Source organism: Cnephaeus nilssonii (assembly GCF_951640355.1).
Source record: "Cnephaeus nilssonii genome assembly, chromosome: 21".
NCBI classification, from domain to species: domain Eukaryota; kingdom Metazoa; phylum Chordata; class Mammalia; order Chiroptera; family Vespertilionidae; genus Cnephaeus; species Cnephaeus nilssonii.
In genome coordinates this window covers 31,050,465-31,065,661 of record NC_137092.1, presented here as the reverse complement: position 1 = coordinate 31,065,661, position 15,197 = coordinate 31,050,465, and the positions used below count along the sequence as shown (strand labels likewise).

The 15,197-nt window shown below is 36.8% G+C and overlaps 1 protein-coding gene across 2 annotated transcripts in view; it reads left to right on the top strand.

Annotated features, from left to right (window-relative positions):
• The window catches only part of SYT14 (synaptotagmin 14), a 143,744-nt gene that overhangs the window by 104,176 nt on the left and 24,371 nt on the right, over positions 1-15,197 (top strand). For both annotated transcript variants that reach the window (XM_079761946.1, XM_079761947.1), the window contains exon 6: positions 3,083-3,532. In XM_079761946.1, coding sequence (XP_079618072.1) covers positions 3,083-3,532 — 450 coding nt within the window. The remainder of the gene's footprint in view (positions 1-3,082; positions 3,533-15,197) is intronic.

Genomic DNA, 15,197 nt, shown 5'->3' with positions numbered 1-15,197 from the left:
AGATTTGCCAGTTTTTACAACTTCTGTCCTAGACAACATTTTGTAGAACTGTAGTGTGTCACTGTTCTTACTAGCTGAATTTGCCTCCACTGCCAAGTGTTCAGATATAAGACAAGAAGTAAGAGGATCCAGGTGAGGTAGGCTCCACACTTAGGACAGGATGCCAGCAGACACAGTGGCAGGGCCACACCATGTGAATCCTGGCGTATGTAATGCCCATTTGTCCCGTCTCACTCACTCTGCTCCATCCGTATCCCCCAGTTACGGTGTGGCAGCAAGGACAAGAGTTGAACTAGGAGCAGAGGTGCCAAGGGCCAGAAACACATACCTTATTTTATGGGAGCAGTGCGGGGGCAAGTAGTCCTGGTCACCAGTGAAACTTGCCCGTTAGCCTACCCAACAGGCGTAGGTTTGACCTGCATTTCTTGACTAGAACACGTGGGTGACAGAGCTGCCAGCCCAGAAGTGGCATGATCATGGCCTGGGCTTCCCATCCCTTTTAATAAGTAATCGAACAAGTGAATATCCTATTTTCTATTTTTCTGTCTATCTTACACGTTACTTACTTAGTGCCTGTATTTACTACATCTTCAGAATTCTGCCTGTCTCTCTAAAGCTGCTTCATTATTTAATATCTGTAGTTAATACAGCTGGTGAGTTCTGCCCATATTTCAGAAGCTACTAACTTACTATCTGTGTTAACACTTCTGACCAGTCTCCTCTCGTAGAATTGACTATATTCAAGTAGAGCAAATATTTACATGCCAATAACCTCTGGTAATATGAAGCTCACTCCCGTATTTTTTAAGTTTATTTTACTTCCCATCCCTTTCATACGTAGTAAGAAATACAAAATCTTGACTTTCCTCTTGGCTTAATTCAGGATGTGGCTACCTTAGAGCCTCTCCACACACACTGCTGAGCTGGGAAAGGAGTGAGGGTTCAGAAGAGCCCTGGCAAGGAGCTCAGACTCCGCTGATGACTTCCTGCTGGTGGGCACTGTTCACAACTCTAAGATACCTTGAGAGGGAGGGTTATTTTCTGATTTGCTGAATACACCTATGAGCTTACTCTAAGGTCATGAGAATTGTTAGAATGGACCAAGAGAAACAAAATTCAGAAATAGCTATCTAGAACCTTAAAAAAATTTTTTATTGCCCTGAAAATAGCTGTCATGACACTGGTTTAAAAAATAATTGAAATTTCAAAGCCATGCAGTTAATTATCTTTACCATTATGAAATGGCATGCATTAAAACATTTTGCTCTAATTTTTTTTTACAGAGCAAGAATATGTTTATTCTGATTGAATTATATTGTATAAAAAACAGTTCTTCTAGGCCAGTGGTCGGCAAACTCATTAGTCAACAGAGCCAAATATCAACAGTACAACGATTGAAATTCCTTTGAGAGTCAAATTTTTTAAACTTAAACTATATAGGTAGGTACATTGTTATTAACTTAATTAGGGTACTCCTAAGCTGGCATTTGCTAAAAACTCAAGGGTCCAAAGAGCCGCATATGGCTCGAAAGCCGCAGTTTGCCGACCACTGTTGTAGGAGACTTTGTCCCTCCCCACCAAGTATTGTTCTTAATTTTTCATCTTCTTTTCCATACATGTTACCAAGGGTGTCATAGTACATGGACATATAATATTTATAAGGTCAAAAACGTGTATGTATTTGGTTCACTACTGCATCCCTCCCACCTAAACTAGAGCTTGGCACATAGTAGGTTTAATAGTTAGGATCTGCACATAGTAGGTCTAATAGTTAGGATCTGTATTAAGCTGTTATAACAAAGAGTCAAATGCCGTGAGTAAAACTCACAGAAGATTGTCTTTCACTTACGAATGTCCAGGGTGAGTAGGTGGCTTTGCTCAGGGGCCCAGTTCCTTCTTTTTTGTCACTGTCATCTGTAGGGTGCTGTCTTAGTCCCCGTGGTCCATACTGACCCACACATCCTATCTCAGTGTCTGCGGAGAGAACGGAAGTGAAGGGCAAGGCATTTCTTCTATAAACCTGATCTGGATGTTTCATACATAACCTCTATTTGCCGCCCATTGGTCAAAGCTGAGCCTCATGGACATATCAGCCATGAGGAAAATTTAGAATTACGGTCTTTTACTAGACTGTGTGTCACTGGCTAAAACTCACGTAGTTCCTTTGAGAAGTGCAAAAAAGAGAAGACTGGCAGTCAATAGTAGGGACTACTAAGTAAAAGTTCAGAAAAATTTAGTCCACATTTTAAAATGAAAAACATTTAACATTTATTAAAATACTTGAAGGAACAAGTGGTAGAGTTGAAAGGTCAGTCAATAACTAGCTGAAACTCTGTTCACATTCCAGGTAGTTAACACTGGCAGGAATTTTGAGACAATTCCAATTTCTTTTAATCACATAATTAAAATGAACAGATTTGGTCCTTCTTGAACTTCTGAAGTATGTATTATTCGGCCATTTTCAACAGTAATTAGTATTAGAAATAAGTTTTAAATTCTGATTAAAATTATGTTACAGAAAAGTATTTGGTTACAAATATTTTGAGGCCCTTGTGTTTATAATTTCACATTTCCAGTGATTTTCAAGCTTAAATGTGTTTACATTCTATCATAAATGGGAGCATTTTAGAACAAACTCTGAAAATGGGACCAATTTTTTCCAATAGCATTATACTTTTTTTTATGTTCTCTTTCTCTCCAGCCTAATGTTGACCTGTCAGTTGCATTGTTTATAATGTTGGAAGAAAATTTAATAGGTTCCTACAACAGGATCAGAGATACCCATTGAAGTATATATTTTCAGTTCTCATTATAAAAACATATCTCAACTTTCTCAAAATTGTAATGGTGAATACAAAATTCTCTTTTTTGATAAGTTTTTGAGGTTAGCTTACCACCTATACGACTGTGGCCCTGTAGAGTAGCTTCTGGTTGTATTAAACTGTTGATTGTTATCACGTTCTTTGTGGTAGCCAACCAACCAGTTCTCACACCCTCTTCCTGAGACAGACCAGGTATTTAATTACATGCCAGATTAAATAACAGAGTTAAAACTGAAAACATTTAAATTTGCTTTTCTTAGGACATGTCAGCTCAAGGATCATCTTCACAGCTTCCCAAACCCTTTGATCCTGAGCCAGAAGCTAAGTATGGCACACTGGATGTGACTTTTGACTATGACTCACAAGAACAGAAGCTCCTGGTAACGGTGACAGCTGTCACAGATATCCCAACATATAACAGGACAGGTGGCAACTCATGGCAAGTACACCTTGTTCTTCTACCTATAAAGAAACAGAGAGCAAAAACCAGCATCCAGAGAGGACCATGCCCTGTCTTCACAGAAACATTCAAATTTAACCATGTTGAATCTGAGATGATTGGAAATTATGCAGTTCGATTTAGACTGTATGGTGTACATCGCATGAAAAAAGAAAAGATTGTGGGGGAAAAGATTTTTTATTTAACAAAATTGAATCTTCAAGGGAAAATGTCATTACCTGTGATATTGGAACCTTCTTACAATCATTCTGTGAGTATCTGATCAAATAGCCCAAATACAGTTTGAGTTCAAGGTCTATGATATGCACAATTTTAATATGATAAGCCCAACAACCTTTAATTCTAATTTCCACATGTAAAGGTAGCCATACCTTTACAAAATTTCTAAGCCCTGAATAGGTAGGTATAATTTTTTTCTCATCTATAAGTTGCCCTTGAAGATTATATATGATTTATCTTATGTATTTTATCCTTCACAGGGTCTAGCCCAGTGTCTTAAACATTTATTAGACGGTTGATTCCGACATCATCTGAACTCCTTATAGAAAACATTGTTTTCTTTCCAGGTTAAAACTATGTGATACGTTAAGAACGATCTAGCTCCATATGTTTGATATTATTTGCTCGTATAGAATATGTACTGCTGACTAGGTCAGGACTGATTATAATTACAGAATTGCTATGAAATAATTTTTAAAGCTTCAAAAGCATGGCCTCATTATGTTTTCCACCTTTTTATACAAAGATTTTTGTAGTGTTTCTGGAAAAATACTTAAATTTAGTACCATCATCTGTTCTCCCTTTTCTCTATTTTCCTCCAGGTTCTAATCACAAGCCTCCCTCTCTTCATATTTTTAAACTAAATTCCTACAAGCCATTGCAGATCACCAGAGAGTTGCACTGTTTATTTAAATCAGGGAGGTGCATTATGCCACATAGTTACTTAGATTATGAGAAAATCTGTGATATGCTATAAATTAAATTATGAATGATATTTGCTCATCTGTTATACTAATTAAAAACCTTTTTATAATATAGATTTCAGAAGAGATACATTATTTTAAAATATAATACTTTAGAGTTGTTGTTAAGCTTTGAAAAAGCATAAGTCCAAGATTAGAGTCTCATTGAATTTGTACCATGCAGCTTTTGATCATATCAGAATGTCATTCACAGTAGAACCCCATACCATTTTACCTACTAGCCATGCAGACCAAATAATGTGATTTTTAAATTTTTTCATTAAGAGTGGGAGAATAGCCCTGGCAGGTTTGGCTCAGTGGATAGAGCATCGGCCTGTGGACTGAAGGGTCCCGGGTTCGATTCCGGTCAAGGGCACATGCCTGGGTTGCGGGCTCGGTCCCCAGTGGAGGGCGTATAGGAGGCAGCCGGTCAATGATTCTCATCATTGATGTTTCTATCTCTCCCTCTCTGAAATCAATAAAAAATATTTTTTTAAAAAAAGTGGGAGAATATTTATTTCACCTTCATTTTTTTCTCTCCTCTAATAAATTCCTGATTTAATTTTTTAAAAGGCATTTTCTGAAATTATCAATTCTGAAATTTAAAACTAAATTGATAATTTGTTATAAAGACTTAAGTGTTATCCTACAAACCCATATGGATACAACTATATTTATTGTCACCTTTTGGTTTTTAAATGTTGGAAGTGTTTGTGGCAGATAACTTCTTTAGTTACATAGGTTCATAAATAGGAAGAAGCTGTGCATAATGGATTACATCAAGAGCTGTAATTTGGATAAGATTTTGGACTTTGAGATAATGAGGTTTAGATTCAAGTATAGGGACTTATTACTTTGAACTGATAATGTAATAGGATGAGACTTTTAGGAACCTTGTACTGGGGGAATACATTTTACAGGTGGGATGTATTTGAATCATGGAGGCCAGAAGGCAGACTGTGGTAGGCATAGTTCTAAGATGGTCTTCATGACCTTCATTCCCTGGTATTATTTTGAAAATGTAATTAAAGTTGCTAATTAGTTGACATTAAGATAATGTATTATCTGGGTGTGCCTAACTCAATTACTTGAACCCTTGAAAAGCAAAGAGTTTTCTATGATTGGTAGCAGAAAAACTAGATTTAAAGCATTAGTGAGATTCAACACAAAGTTCTCTGTTGCTGAGATGAGTGGGTCATGGTAGAAGGACCGAGGAGCAGCCTCTAGCCAACCACCAGCAAGAATGTAGGGACCTCAGTTCTACAACTGCAAGGAACTAAATTTGGCCAACACCTGATTAAACTTGGAAGAATGTTCTTCCCCCGGAGCCTCCAGATAAGACCCCAGCTGAGCCAACACCTTGATCAAAGCCTTGTAAGATCCTTTATAGAGAACCCAGTTGAACCCACCCAGACTCTGACCTACAGAAACAGTGAGATAATAAGTGGATATTTTTAAACATACAAAGTTTGAAGTAACTTACTTGTGACCCACAGGTTGAGAACCGCGAGCAGAGTCGCCTAAGACCATCGGAAAACACAGATATTTACATTACGATTCATAACAGTAGCAAAATTACAGTTATGAAGTAGCAACGAAAATAATTTTATGGTTGGGGGTCACCACAACATGAGGAACTATGTCAAAGGGTCGCGGCATTAGAAAGGTTGGGAACCACTGCCTTAGAAGGACCAGTTTTGGTGAGGTACAGGGGCCAGAGTCCAACTAGATTGGCAATCATGTAGACAACTTGTCTACCAAATTTGGCTGTGAAAAAAAGGGAGAGGACAGTATTTGGAAAGGGGGGGGCGGAGGTTAGAAAGATGTTTTTGAGGTTAGAAGAGATTTGGGCATGCTTAAATACTCTGCAAGTGATATAATAAAAAGATGGAGTATAAGATATAGGAGAGCTAATTGAAGAAATATAACATGTTTTTAAAAATATACTTTTATTGATTTCAGAGAGGAAGGGAGAGAGATAGAAACATCAATGATGAGAGAGATTAATTGATTGGCTGCCTCCTGCACGCCCCCCCCCCCCCCCGGGGATCAAGCCTGCAACTGGGCATGTGCCCTTGACCAGAATTGATCCGGGACCCTTTAGTCCGCAGGCTGACACTCTATCCATTAAGCCAAACCAGCTAGGGCTGAAGAAAGATATTAATTGATGTGTCTGGGATGAACAGAGAGAAGCAAAAATATTTTCAAGAGATTTATTTAAATTGTGGACCATGAAATCTAAGTGTAATAAAGAGAGAAGTGAAGCTACAAAGGGACTGATAGGCAGGGGGGAGTAAGGAAAGTTAGTGGACTGAAAGTCCCAAATATATCAAGGAACAGATATGAGAGGAATAGTTGAGGAAGAAATATAGAAAGTTAGGCAACTGTGGTTAGAAAGGAGAATTTTTTCATTTAATGTGATGGGATAACAAGGGTCCAAAGTGTGGTGGTGGAAATGAGCATCAGAGATGAAATAGAAAGTAAAATCACTGGAAATGGACAAGTTGGTCAAGAGAGGCCAGGTTCTTGAGTGGGTTATCCACGTGGATATTGAAGTCACAAAAGATGGTGGTAGAAATTGAAATGTAAAAGAAGGTTGAATCAAGGGTCATTGTTCTCAAGGAATGAAGATAAAATGTCCAGGACAGAATGTTTATGTAGACAGGATGACATGAGCCTTAAAGGAAAATAGTTATTCTTTTCCACAATTTTCGAGGAGTGATGTTTGACACAGCAGCAGAGAACTTTGCTTCCTGACCCTAACACCTTTTGGGTATGAGGAAATAACCAGGATAAAAAGTCTGAAGAGGATGATGTGTCCTCAGGGAAGAATGGGATTTCAAGTGAAACAAGGTGTTGGGTGGGGGTTTAGAGAAGATACTAAAGTTCTGGAGGAGTTTTATCATAGGTCAGAAATACCAAAAGGCATCCTGAGAAGAGGAGCATAATGGAAGTTTGTGTTAGTGAAGAAGTACAGAGAATTACAGAATGGATATTAAAGTAAAAGAGATGGCCAGTATCAGGGATTTGCCCTCATTTACATTATACCAAAATGTCATTGGTAGTTTGATAGGGATTACATTGAATCTACAGATTGCTTTTGGTAGTATGGGCATTTTAACTATATTAATCCTTAACAATCCATGAGCATGATATATTGTTCCATTTATGTGTATCCTCTTCAATTTCTTTTTTCAGTGTCTTGTACTTTTCAGAGTATAGGTATTTCACCTCCTTAAATTTATTACTAGATTATTGTTTTGATGCAATTGTAAATGGAATTGTATTCTTAATTTCTTCTTCTGATTAATTACTAGTGTATAGGAATATGATGGATTTATTTATATTAATTTTTCTTTTGCTACTGTACTGAAATGTATTAATATTTATAGATTTTTTAAGGTTTCCTATATAGTATGTCATCTGCAAATAGCGACAGTTTTACTTCTTCCTTTTCGATTTGGATGCCTTGTATTTTTTTTTTCTTGTCTGATTGCTACTATGGCTAGGACTTCAAATACTATATTGAATAATAGTGGTGAGAGTGGGTATTCAAATGTCAATTCCAATCCTAATTAGTCTATTAAAAATCTTAGAATTTTCACAATGGCATAAAATTAGAAATCAACTACAATAAAAACAATTAAAAAAATCAAACACTTGGAGGCTAAATAGCATGCTATTAAACAATGATTGGATTACTAAACAAATGACAACGAAAACACAACATTCCAAAATCTATGGGACACAGTGAAACAGTCCTGAGAGGGAAGTTCATAGCTCTACAGGCCTGCCTCAAAAAATAAACAATGGTAATAAATTATCTAACCCTACAACTTAGAGAGCAACAAGAAAAACCCAGAGTAAGCAGAAGGAAGGAAATAATAAAGATCAGAGTGGAAATAAATGACAGAGACAATAAAAATACAAAAGATCAATAAAACCAAGAGCTGGTTCTTTGAAAGGATAAACAAGATTGATGAACCTCTAGCCAGGCTCACCAAGAAACACAGAGAGGACCCAAATAAAATCAGAAATGAAAGAGATGAAGTAACAACTGACCCCATAGACATACAAAAGATTATATAAAAATACCACAAACAACTCTACTCCAACAAACTGGGCAACCTAGATGAAATGGACATTCCTAGAAAAATATAATCTTCCAAAATTCAATCAGAATAAAAAAAAATGAATAGGCCAATAACTACTGATGAATTGAAGCAGTAATTTAAAAAAAAAAAAAAACTTGCAGCAAACAAAAGCCCTGATCCAGCTCACCACCTGTTTTTCTAAATAAAGTTTTATTGCAACACAGACATGTCCTTTTGTTAACATATTGTCTTTTGTACTACAAAAAAGAGTGGGGTATGATGAGATCATATGGCTCATGAATCCAAAAATATTTACAGAAAAAGTTTGCTGACCCTTAGTTACAAGATAGAAATGAAAAAATCTCCAGAAATAGAAAATGAAAAGAGTAGAAAAAAATGAAAATACAATAAATAAATAAATGTTAGAGACTTAGACAACCTAGGAGGATTTATAACATATGCCTCAGAGGTGATTCATAAAGAAAACAGAGGGAAGGAAGTTGTATTAAAATGCAACAATCTTGCCCTAGCTAGTTTGGCTCAGTGGATAGAGTGTCAGCCTGCGGACTGAAGGGTCCTAGGTTTGAGTCCCGTCAAGGGCACATGTCCAGATTGATGGCTCGATCCCCAGTTGTGGGAGGGTGCAGGAAGCAGCCAATCAATGAACCTCTCTCATCATTGATGTTTCTATCTCTCCCTCTTCCTTCCTCTCTGAAATCAATAAAAATGTTTTTTATAAAAATGCAACAAGCTGATGAACAAAAGAAAACAGAAACAGACTCATAGATTCAGAGAACAGACAGTTGTCAGAGGGAATAGGGACAAATGGGGCTGAGTGAAAAAGGTGAAGGGTTAAACTGTACAAATTGGTAGTTAGAGAACAGAGATGTAGATTACAGCATAGGGACTCTAGTCAATATCGTAATAAATATATGGGGCCAAGTGGGTACTTGAAGCAGCAGGATGACCAGTCTGTAAAGTACATGATTTTCTAACCACTTTGCCGTATCTGAAACTAACAATAATATTGAATGTAAACTGTAATTGAAAAAAAAAATGATTTGCCAAAGCTAAAGGGCTTGAGTCTCCAAATAAAGGACCTGAACAAAAAAATCCAGGCTTCGACACATCATTGCGAAGTTTCAGAATCCCATGGTAAAGAGAAAGTCCTAAAAGGTCCCAAGTAACATAAAAACGAACGAAGTTTAGAATGGCATCAGAATTCCCCACTACAGAGCTCGATGCTGGAAGACCATGAAGCTGAAGGCCTCAAAATTGCAAGGGTAAAGTTATTTCCACTATAGTAAGTGTTTTATATTTATTGCCTCCTTAAATCCTCATTGTTTTCCCCCATTTTATAGATGAGAAAAATATCTTCTAGTGCCTATCTCAAGTCACTATGTAATATTCGATGGATTGGCAATCTATCAGTATTCCCAAACCATTCCAGTTTCTTTCCTCTACCTCTGAAGAGTGCATTTCCCAGACTCCCTAGAGTTCCGAATGCTAATTAGGTTCCACCAATTAAATTTGTTCCTGCATGATATGCAAAGTGAAAGGAAAGCCGCTTTCCTTCTGCTTCAGGGCAGGCAAGTTGAAGGAAAGATGTTTTTCTCCCTCCAGCAACGTTCTAATAGCTAGTTTACAGCTTCATGGATTCGAAGAGGTGATTGCAATGGCAGTGATGACTTCCTGATCCCTTGATCAAACTAAAATAATTGTGTTTTTAACCCATATCTACCACCTTCTTGGTGAATGTAGTAGCTCCTTTCGTGGGTCAGTTTTTCAATGTTCTAGGAGTCATTCCTGCAGGCCCAGCCAAACACTCTTCCTCCAACTCTCCCAACACTTTTGTAAGCACCTAGTTTGTGAATCCGATCTCTTGCTTCTACCTAAAGTGATTTCTGATTCTGTTCCTGAACCCTGACTGACAAAAGTTCACAGTAAAGGTTGAGTGTTAACCCTGGAATAAGATTTTTGAATTTATATCAAGGCAGTTCATGCTATACAAGGACACTGTCAATTATAACTAGGGTTTGATTCTAACAAATAATTTTTAACATAATTCCTGAGAATAATTTCATTAGTAAAAGGAAAAAGATAAAAGTTACTTTCTTCAGTTGTGATGGTGCTTCCTTATGCTGGGTGCAATTTTTAGCATTTGTTGTATAAACTCATTTAATCCTCACAGTTACTTCTAATAATAGTTACTTTTAGCCTTAATTTGTAGCTGAGAAAGCAGGCATAGAAAGGTTAACTGAATTGCCCAGGGTCACACACTTAGTTGCATAGTAGGGATTTAAATCCATCTGCCTCCACAGCCTGTGCCGTTAGCTATTTTTGGACTTTATCTACGTTTCTAAGAACTAGTAAGAACTTTTTGTTACCTATGGGTTTATTTGTATTCTACTTTTACATACATATTAGAAATACCCATCAAAAAAGTGAATATTTAAAATGTAAAGTTAAAAGCTAAACAGACCTACTACCCAACCCTCTTCTCTCCTGCAGTTTAAAAGCAGAATTTCTCAGAGGGAAGGTAGGAGAGGGTGGGGGTAAGGAGGAGAGATCAACCAAAGGACTTGTATGCATGCATATAAGCCTAACCAATGGACGCAGACACCAGGGGGGTGAGGGCGGGGGGCAATGGGGGGATAAGGACACATATGTAATCAAATCAAGGAAAAAAAAAAAGAGATGATACTTAAAGCAGAATTTCTCAGTGAACTCTCCCACCAATTGCATCAGAATCTAGAATACTTTTTTAACCAGATTTAGTGAATCAGAATCACTAGGAAGCAGCCTAGAAATCTTTCTTTTAAATAAATTCCCCAGGTGATCATTAAATACACTAAACTTATAAGACCATTGGTATAAAAAGTGTTTTCCCAAAGAACATTGCAGATCTGAGTGAGCTGCGGGATGCTATACCTTGGGGTAAGTTCAGAGAATATAACTTTGTCTATTTTCTGTATTTCATTGATCTTTCCATCCTTTATTGTCTTGGTTTCCTTTTCAAATATTTAGCATTATATGTTCTTTGGGCATTCATAAAGTAGTTAAAGGGGAGTAGAATTATAAAGAAGTGTTAGTGAAATGATAGCAAAAATATGAAGACAAGTTTCCTTTAAGAAAATTACACATCCATGAAGAGCCAGAGATTACACTGAGTAAATATTTGCATCAGTTAAGATTCTATTAGTTTCAAGTGAACTAATGTACTGATGAGCTTCGGCCCTAGAACAGGGTCACCCCCCAAAGGACATTAGATAAGAGACAGAAAGGAGTACCTTTACTACTGGGAGGAAGTGGTGATTGGATGCTAAGGAGACAACCAACTAATAGTAATATATTATTTATTTAAATTTCTTACAAAGAAAAAACGTTGAAACGTTAGTGATTGGACATACCATGGGTGAAATTCTATTTTAATCAACTTGAAAATAGCTCAGAATCAAACATACTTTTTTTGCACATCACTTTAGGAATCTTGAATTCTGTGCTGCAATGCAATTAGTGTCTTAATTGGCTATGAGCTAAATCCTGAAAATTGTGCTTCTTAGTCCTGATCACACTAGTATGACTCGGGGAGTTTTTAAAGTAAAGATGAATAGGCCCCCAGTTAGAACTGCTGAGTCAAAAACTTGAAGGAATTGGACCAGAGTATCTATCTTTAAAAAGCTCTTACAGGAGCCACTAAAGACTGAACATCCTTGATTGTTTGCTCTATGGAATCATATCTCCACTATTTCCTGGAAAGTCAGAGGACTAAAATGAGTAATTGCCACGTTAAACATCTGTTGCAGCTGACCACAATATTCAACATGATACTATAACATTCAGAAAACTCAACTCTCAGACTTGTTAATAGAATAAAATCTTTCCCCAAAATTATCTGCTCAAATTACAACCATGTAAACTATAATAATCACCTCTAATACAAATTGTTTTATTTAAATATTGTAATGAGAATTGAATTTTTATAAGTTATTTTGAAATGGTTATGTGCATTAGTGTTACATTTCATTGTCCTTGGCTTCTTTCAAAACTTAATATTTCATATATATTATAAAATATTAAGATTATCTCTTTGATTCATGAGAAACTTGAAATATTCTGATAACAGAAATATTCTGATAACAGTTTAAAGGGGTTTAAGCCCTTATGGCTATAAGAAAAATGTTTTACCAAAAAAAATATTTATTATATGTAACCTAGAATATTATAGATTTCCTTTGGATTCAGTTTATTTGAACAAAGTTTATTATAGCACCAAGACATTAGAACTAACTTTTCATAAATTGACAAATTCAGCGTTTCCTGGGCCTCATCAGGAACACAGATTTGGGGAAACATGCCAAGTGGCCCATTAACAGTCCTCAAGGCCGTCTTTAGAATATAGGCCCACCTGGACTTTCCTGTAAAATGACAGGTAGGGAATGAAAATAGCATCTAAAAATTTGTTCCAAAATAGTACACATCGTGATAAAGTGAAATAAGAAGCATCGCTGTTTCTCTAGCTGTTAACATTTCATTTCCTGGGAATGCTTTGAGTGCTCTGTGAGGATATGTACAAAACAGGAGTGATACCATCGTGTGGAATAACTCAGAGAGCTAGGGAATTCACTACGAGTTGCATTAAGACTCTCAGAATTATCCTTCTATACTCATATTTTAATGAACATGTAAATCATATTTTGCTGTTTCATTTGTCATTAAATTATTCATAACATTAAAAATGTGACTCAGAACTAATCTTCAAATATGTGTTTTGTGGCATAAGAGAATTGCCATTTTGAAGTTTCCAGAAATGAAATTTGAAACTCAAGGTGTTCATAAATTTAAACTAAAACCATCATTGTCCTAATGTCTTAGAGCAGTGGTTGGCAAACTGTGGCTCGCGAGCCACATGCAGCTCTTTGGCCCCTAGAGTGTGGTTCTTCCACAAAATGCCACGGCCTGGGCGAGTCTGTTTTGAAGAAGTGGCGTTAGAAGAAGTTTAAAAAATTTGGCTCTCAAAAGAAATTTCAATCATTGTACTGTTGATATTTGGCTCTGTTGACTAATGAGTTTGCCGACCACTGTCTTAGAGTGTTTTAAGATTATCAACAGTGTAAAGTGGTTACAGCACCTGGGACTTAGTAAGCACTCAATAAATATCAGTTTTACTAATATCATCACTACATTCCTACTACCATCACCATTATTACTTTCACCTTTTACCTACTTCTTCCAAAAGAATAGTCTAATTTGGTTTCTTTTTGGTGGGAATCGATAATTCATTATCTTCACAATCCGTTTGTCCTTATTAACATTATAGATGGATAATTTTTTCAAAAAAATATTTCTCACTTTTGATATGGATAGTCTTATTAATATAGAGGTAGAACTTACTCTAAAATATAAAACAAGCCTGGCCAGTGTGTGGCTCAATGGTTGTGTCGACCTATGAACCAGAAGGTCAAGATTCCCAGTCAGGGCACATACCTGGGTTACGGGCTCGATCCCCGGGGTGGGGCATATAGGAGGAACCCAATCAATGATACTTTCTCATCATTGATATTTCTGTCTCTCTCCGTCTCTGAAATCAATAAAAATATATTACAAAAAAATAAAATATAAAAAATGTAAATTTTTGAAGTCTTAATTTTACATGAATACAGTATAGACCATACTAAATATCCTTTATGGCTTACACCACTTTTTCATAGAGGCAAAACTGATGGGGAAAAGAGGAAGGCAGTGAGCCACTGGAAATCTTCAGCAAATGAGCGGGCTTTATAGGTGACTAGCAGTTGAAACATTGCTGGGGGAAAGAGGTGGTACAGTCAGATGGCAGAAATGTTTTGGGATTATGGAAGCATATGCTTCAAACTTTCATACAAATAGATTTGTGTCAGTATTATAGGCAGGTTTGAGGGGACTTGATCCTACCCATAATTTTTGTCAGAGCCCTCTGAAAGCCCTCCCAAGTAAGAATGGGGACTCTCAAGAGGAAGAGGGTGTGGCCCCCTCGTTTGGGAGGGAAATGCACAAGGCACAGCCCCCATTCCTGTGTTCATTTCCCGATGAGCTGTTGAAACTTCCCCACCAGCGTCCCCCTCATCATCCCACCAGTGCTCTTCCAACGATTGCTTCCCCCATTCTTTCTCAGTAGAAAATTTGGGATCTCACTACTCTTCCAAATTATGGAGGAAAAAAGTATAAGATTGAGTATTTGAATAAAGCCAGTATAATAGAGGTCCTTGAAAACCAGAAGAGGTTTAGACTTGTAAGAAACGACTGTGGGACTGAGAATCCTGAGCAGAGTCCGAGGCCCAGTCTGTTTCCTGTGTGATAACTAGATATGGAACTTGGAGAAAAATAGCCTCTCCAGGCCTGACTTCTCCCATCTCTAAGCACATGAGGTCCAATAGGTGGGCTTGAACCATGTTCTACAGAAATGCTTCTGGGGTTCTGCAAACGTTTGCTTCAAATTTCTTTTCAAAATTAGAGTGTAATTCAGGATTGTAAACATCAGTATAAACACATACGAGGTACAAAATTTTAATTCATTGGAAACTATATGCTAATTCACATCACATATATATATATTTTTTTTTTTTTCCTGTAGAGTTACTAACAAGGCTGCTTCTGCCATCTCTCTCTCTCTATACTTAAAATTCTTACATTATGTCCTTGCTTAGGCATAGTATAACTTGGTGTTGATTCATTGCTTAATTAGGTCTTATCTATGTCTGCCCATAACATTTTACTGAGTTGATGCATCACAGTCAATACTAATTAGTGGTGTGTTTTGTTTTGTTTTTACATTTTATTGATTTCAAAGAGAAAGGGAGATAGAAACACCAATGATGAG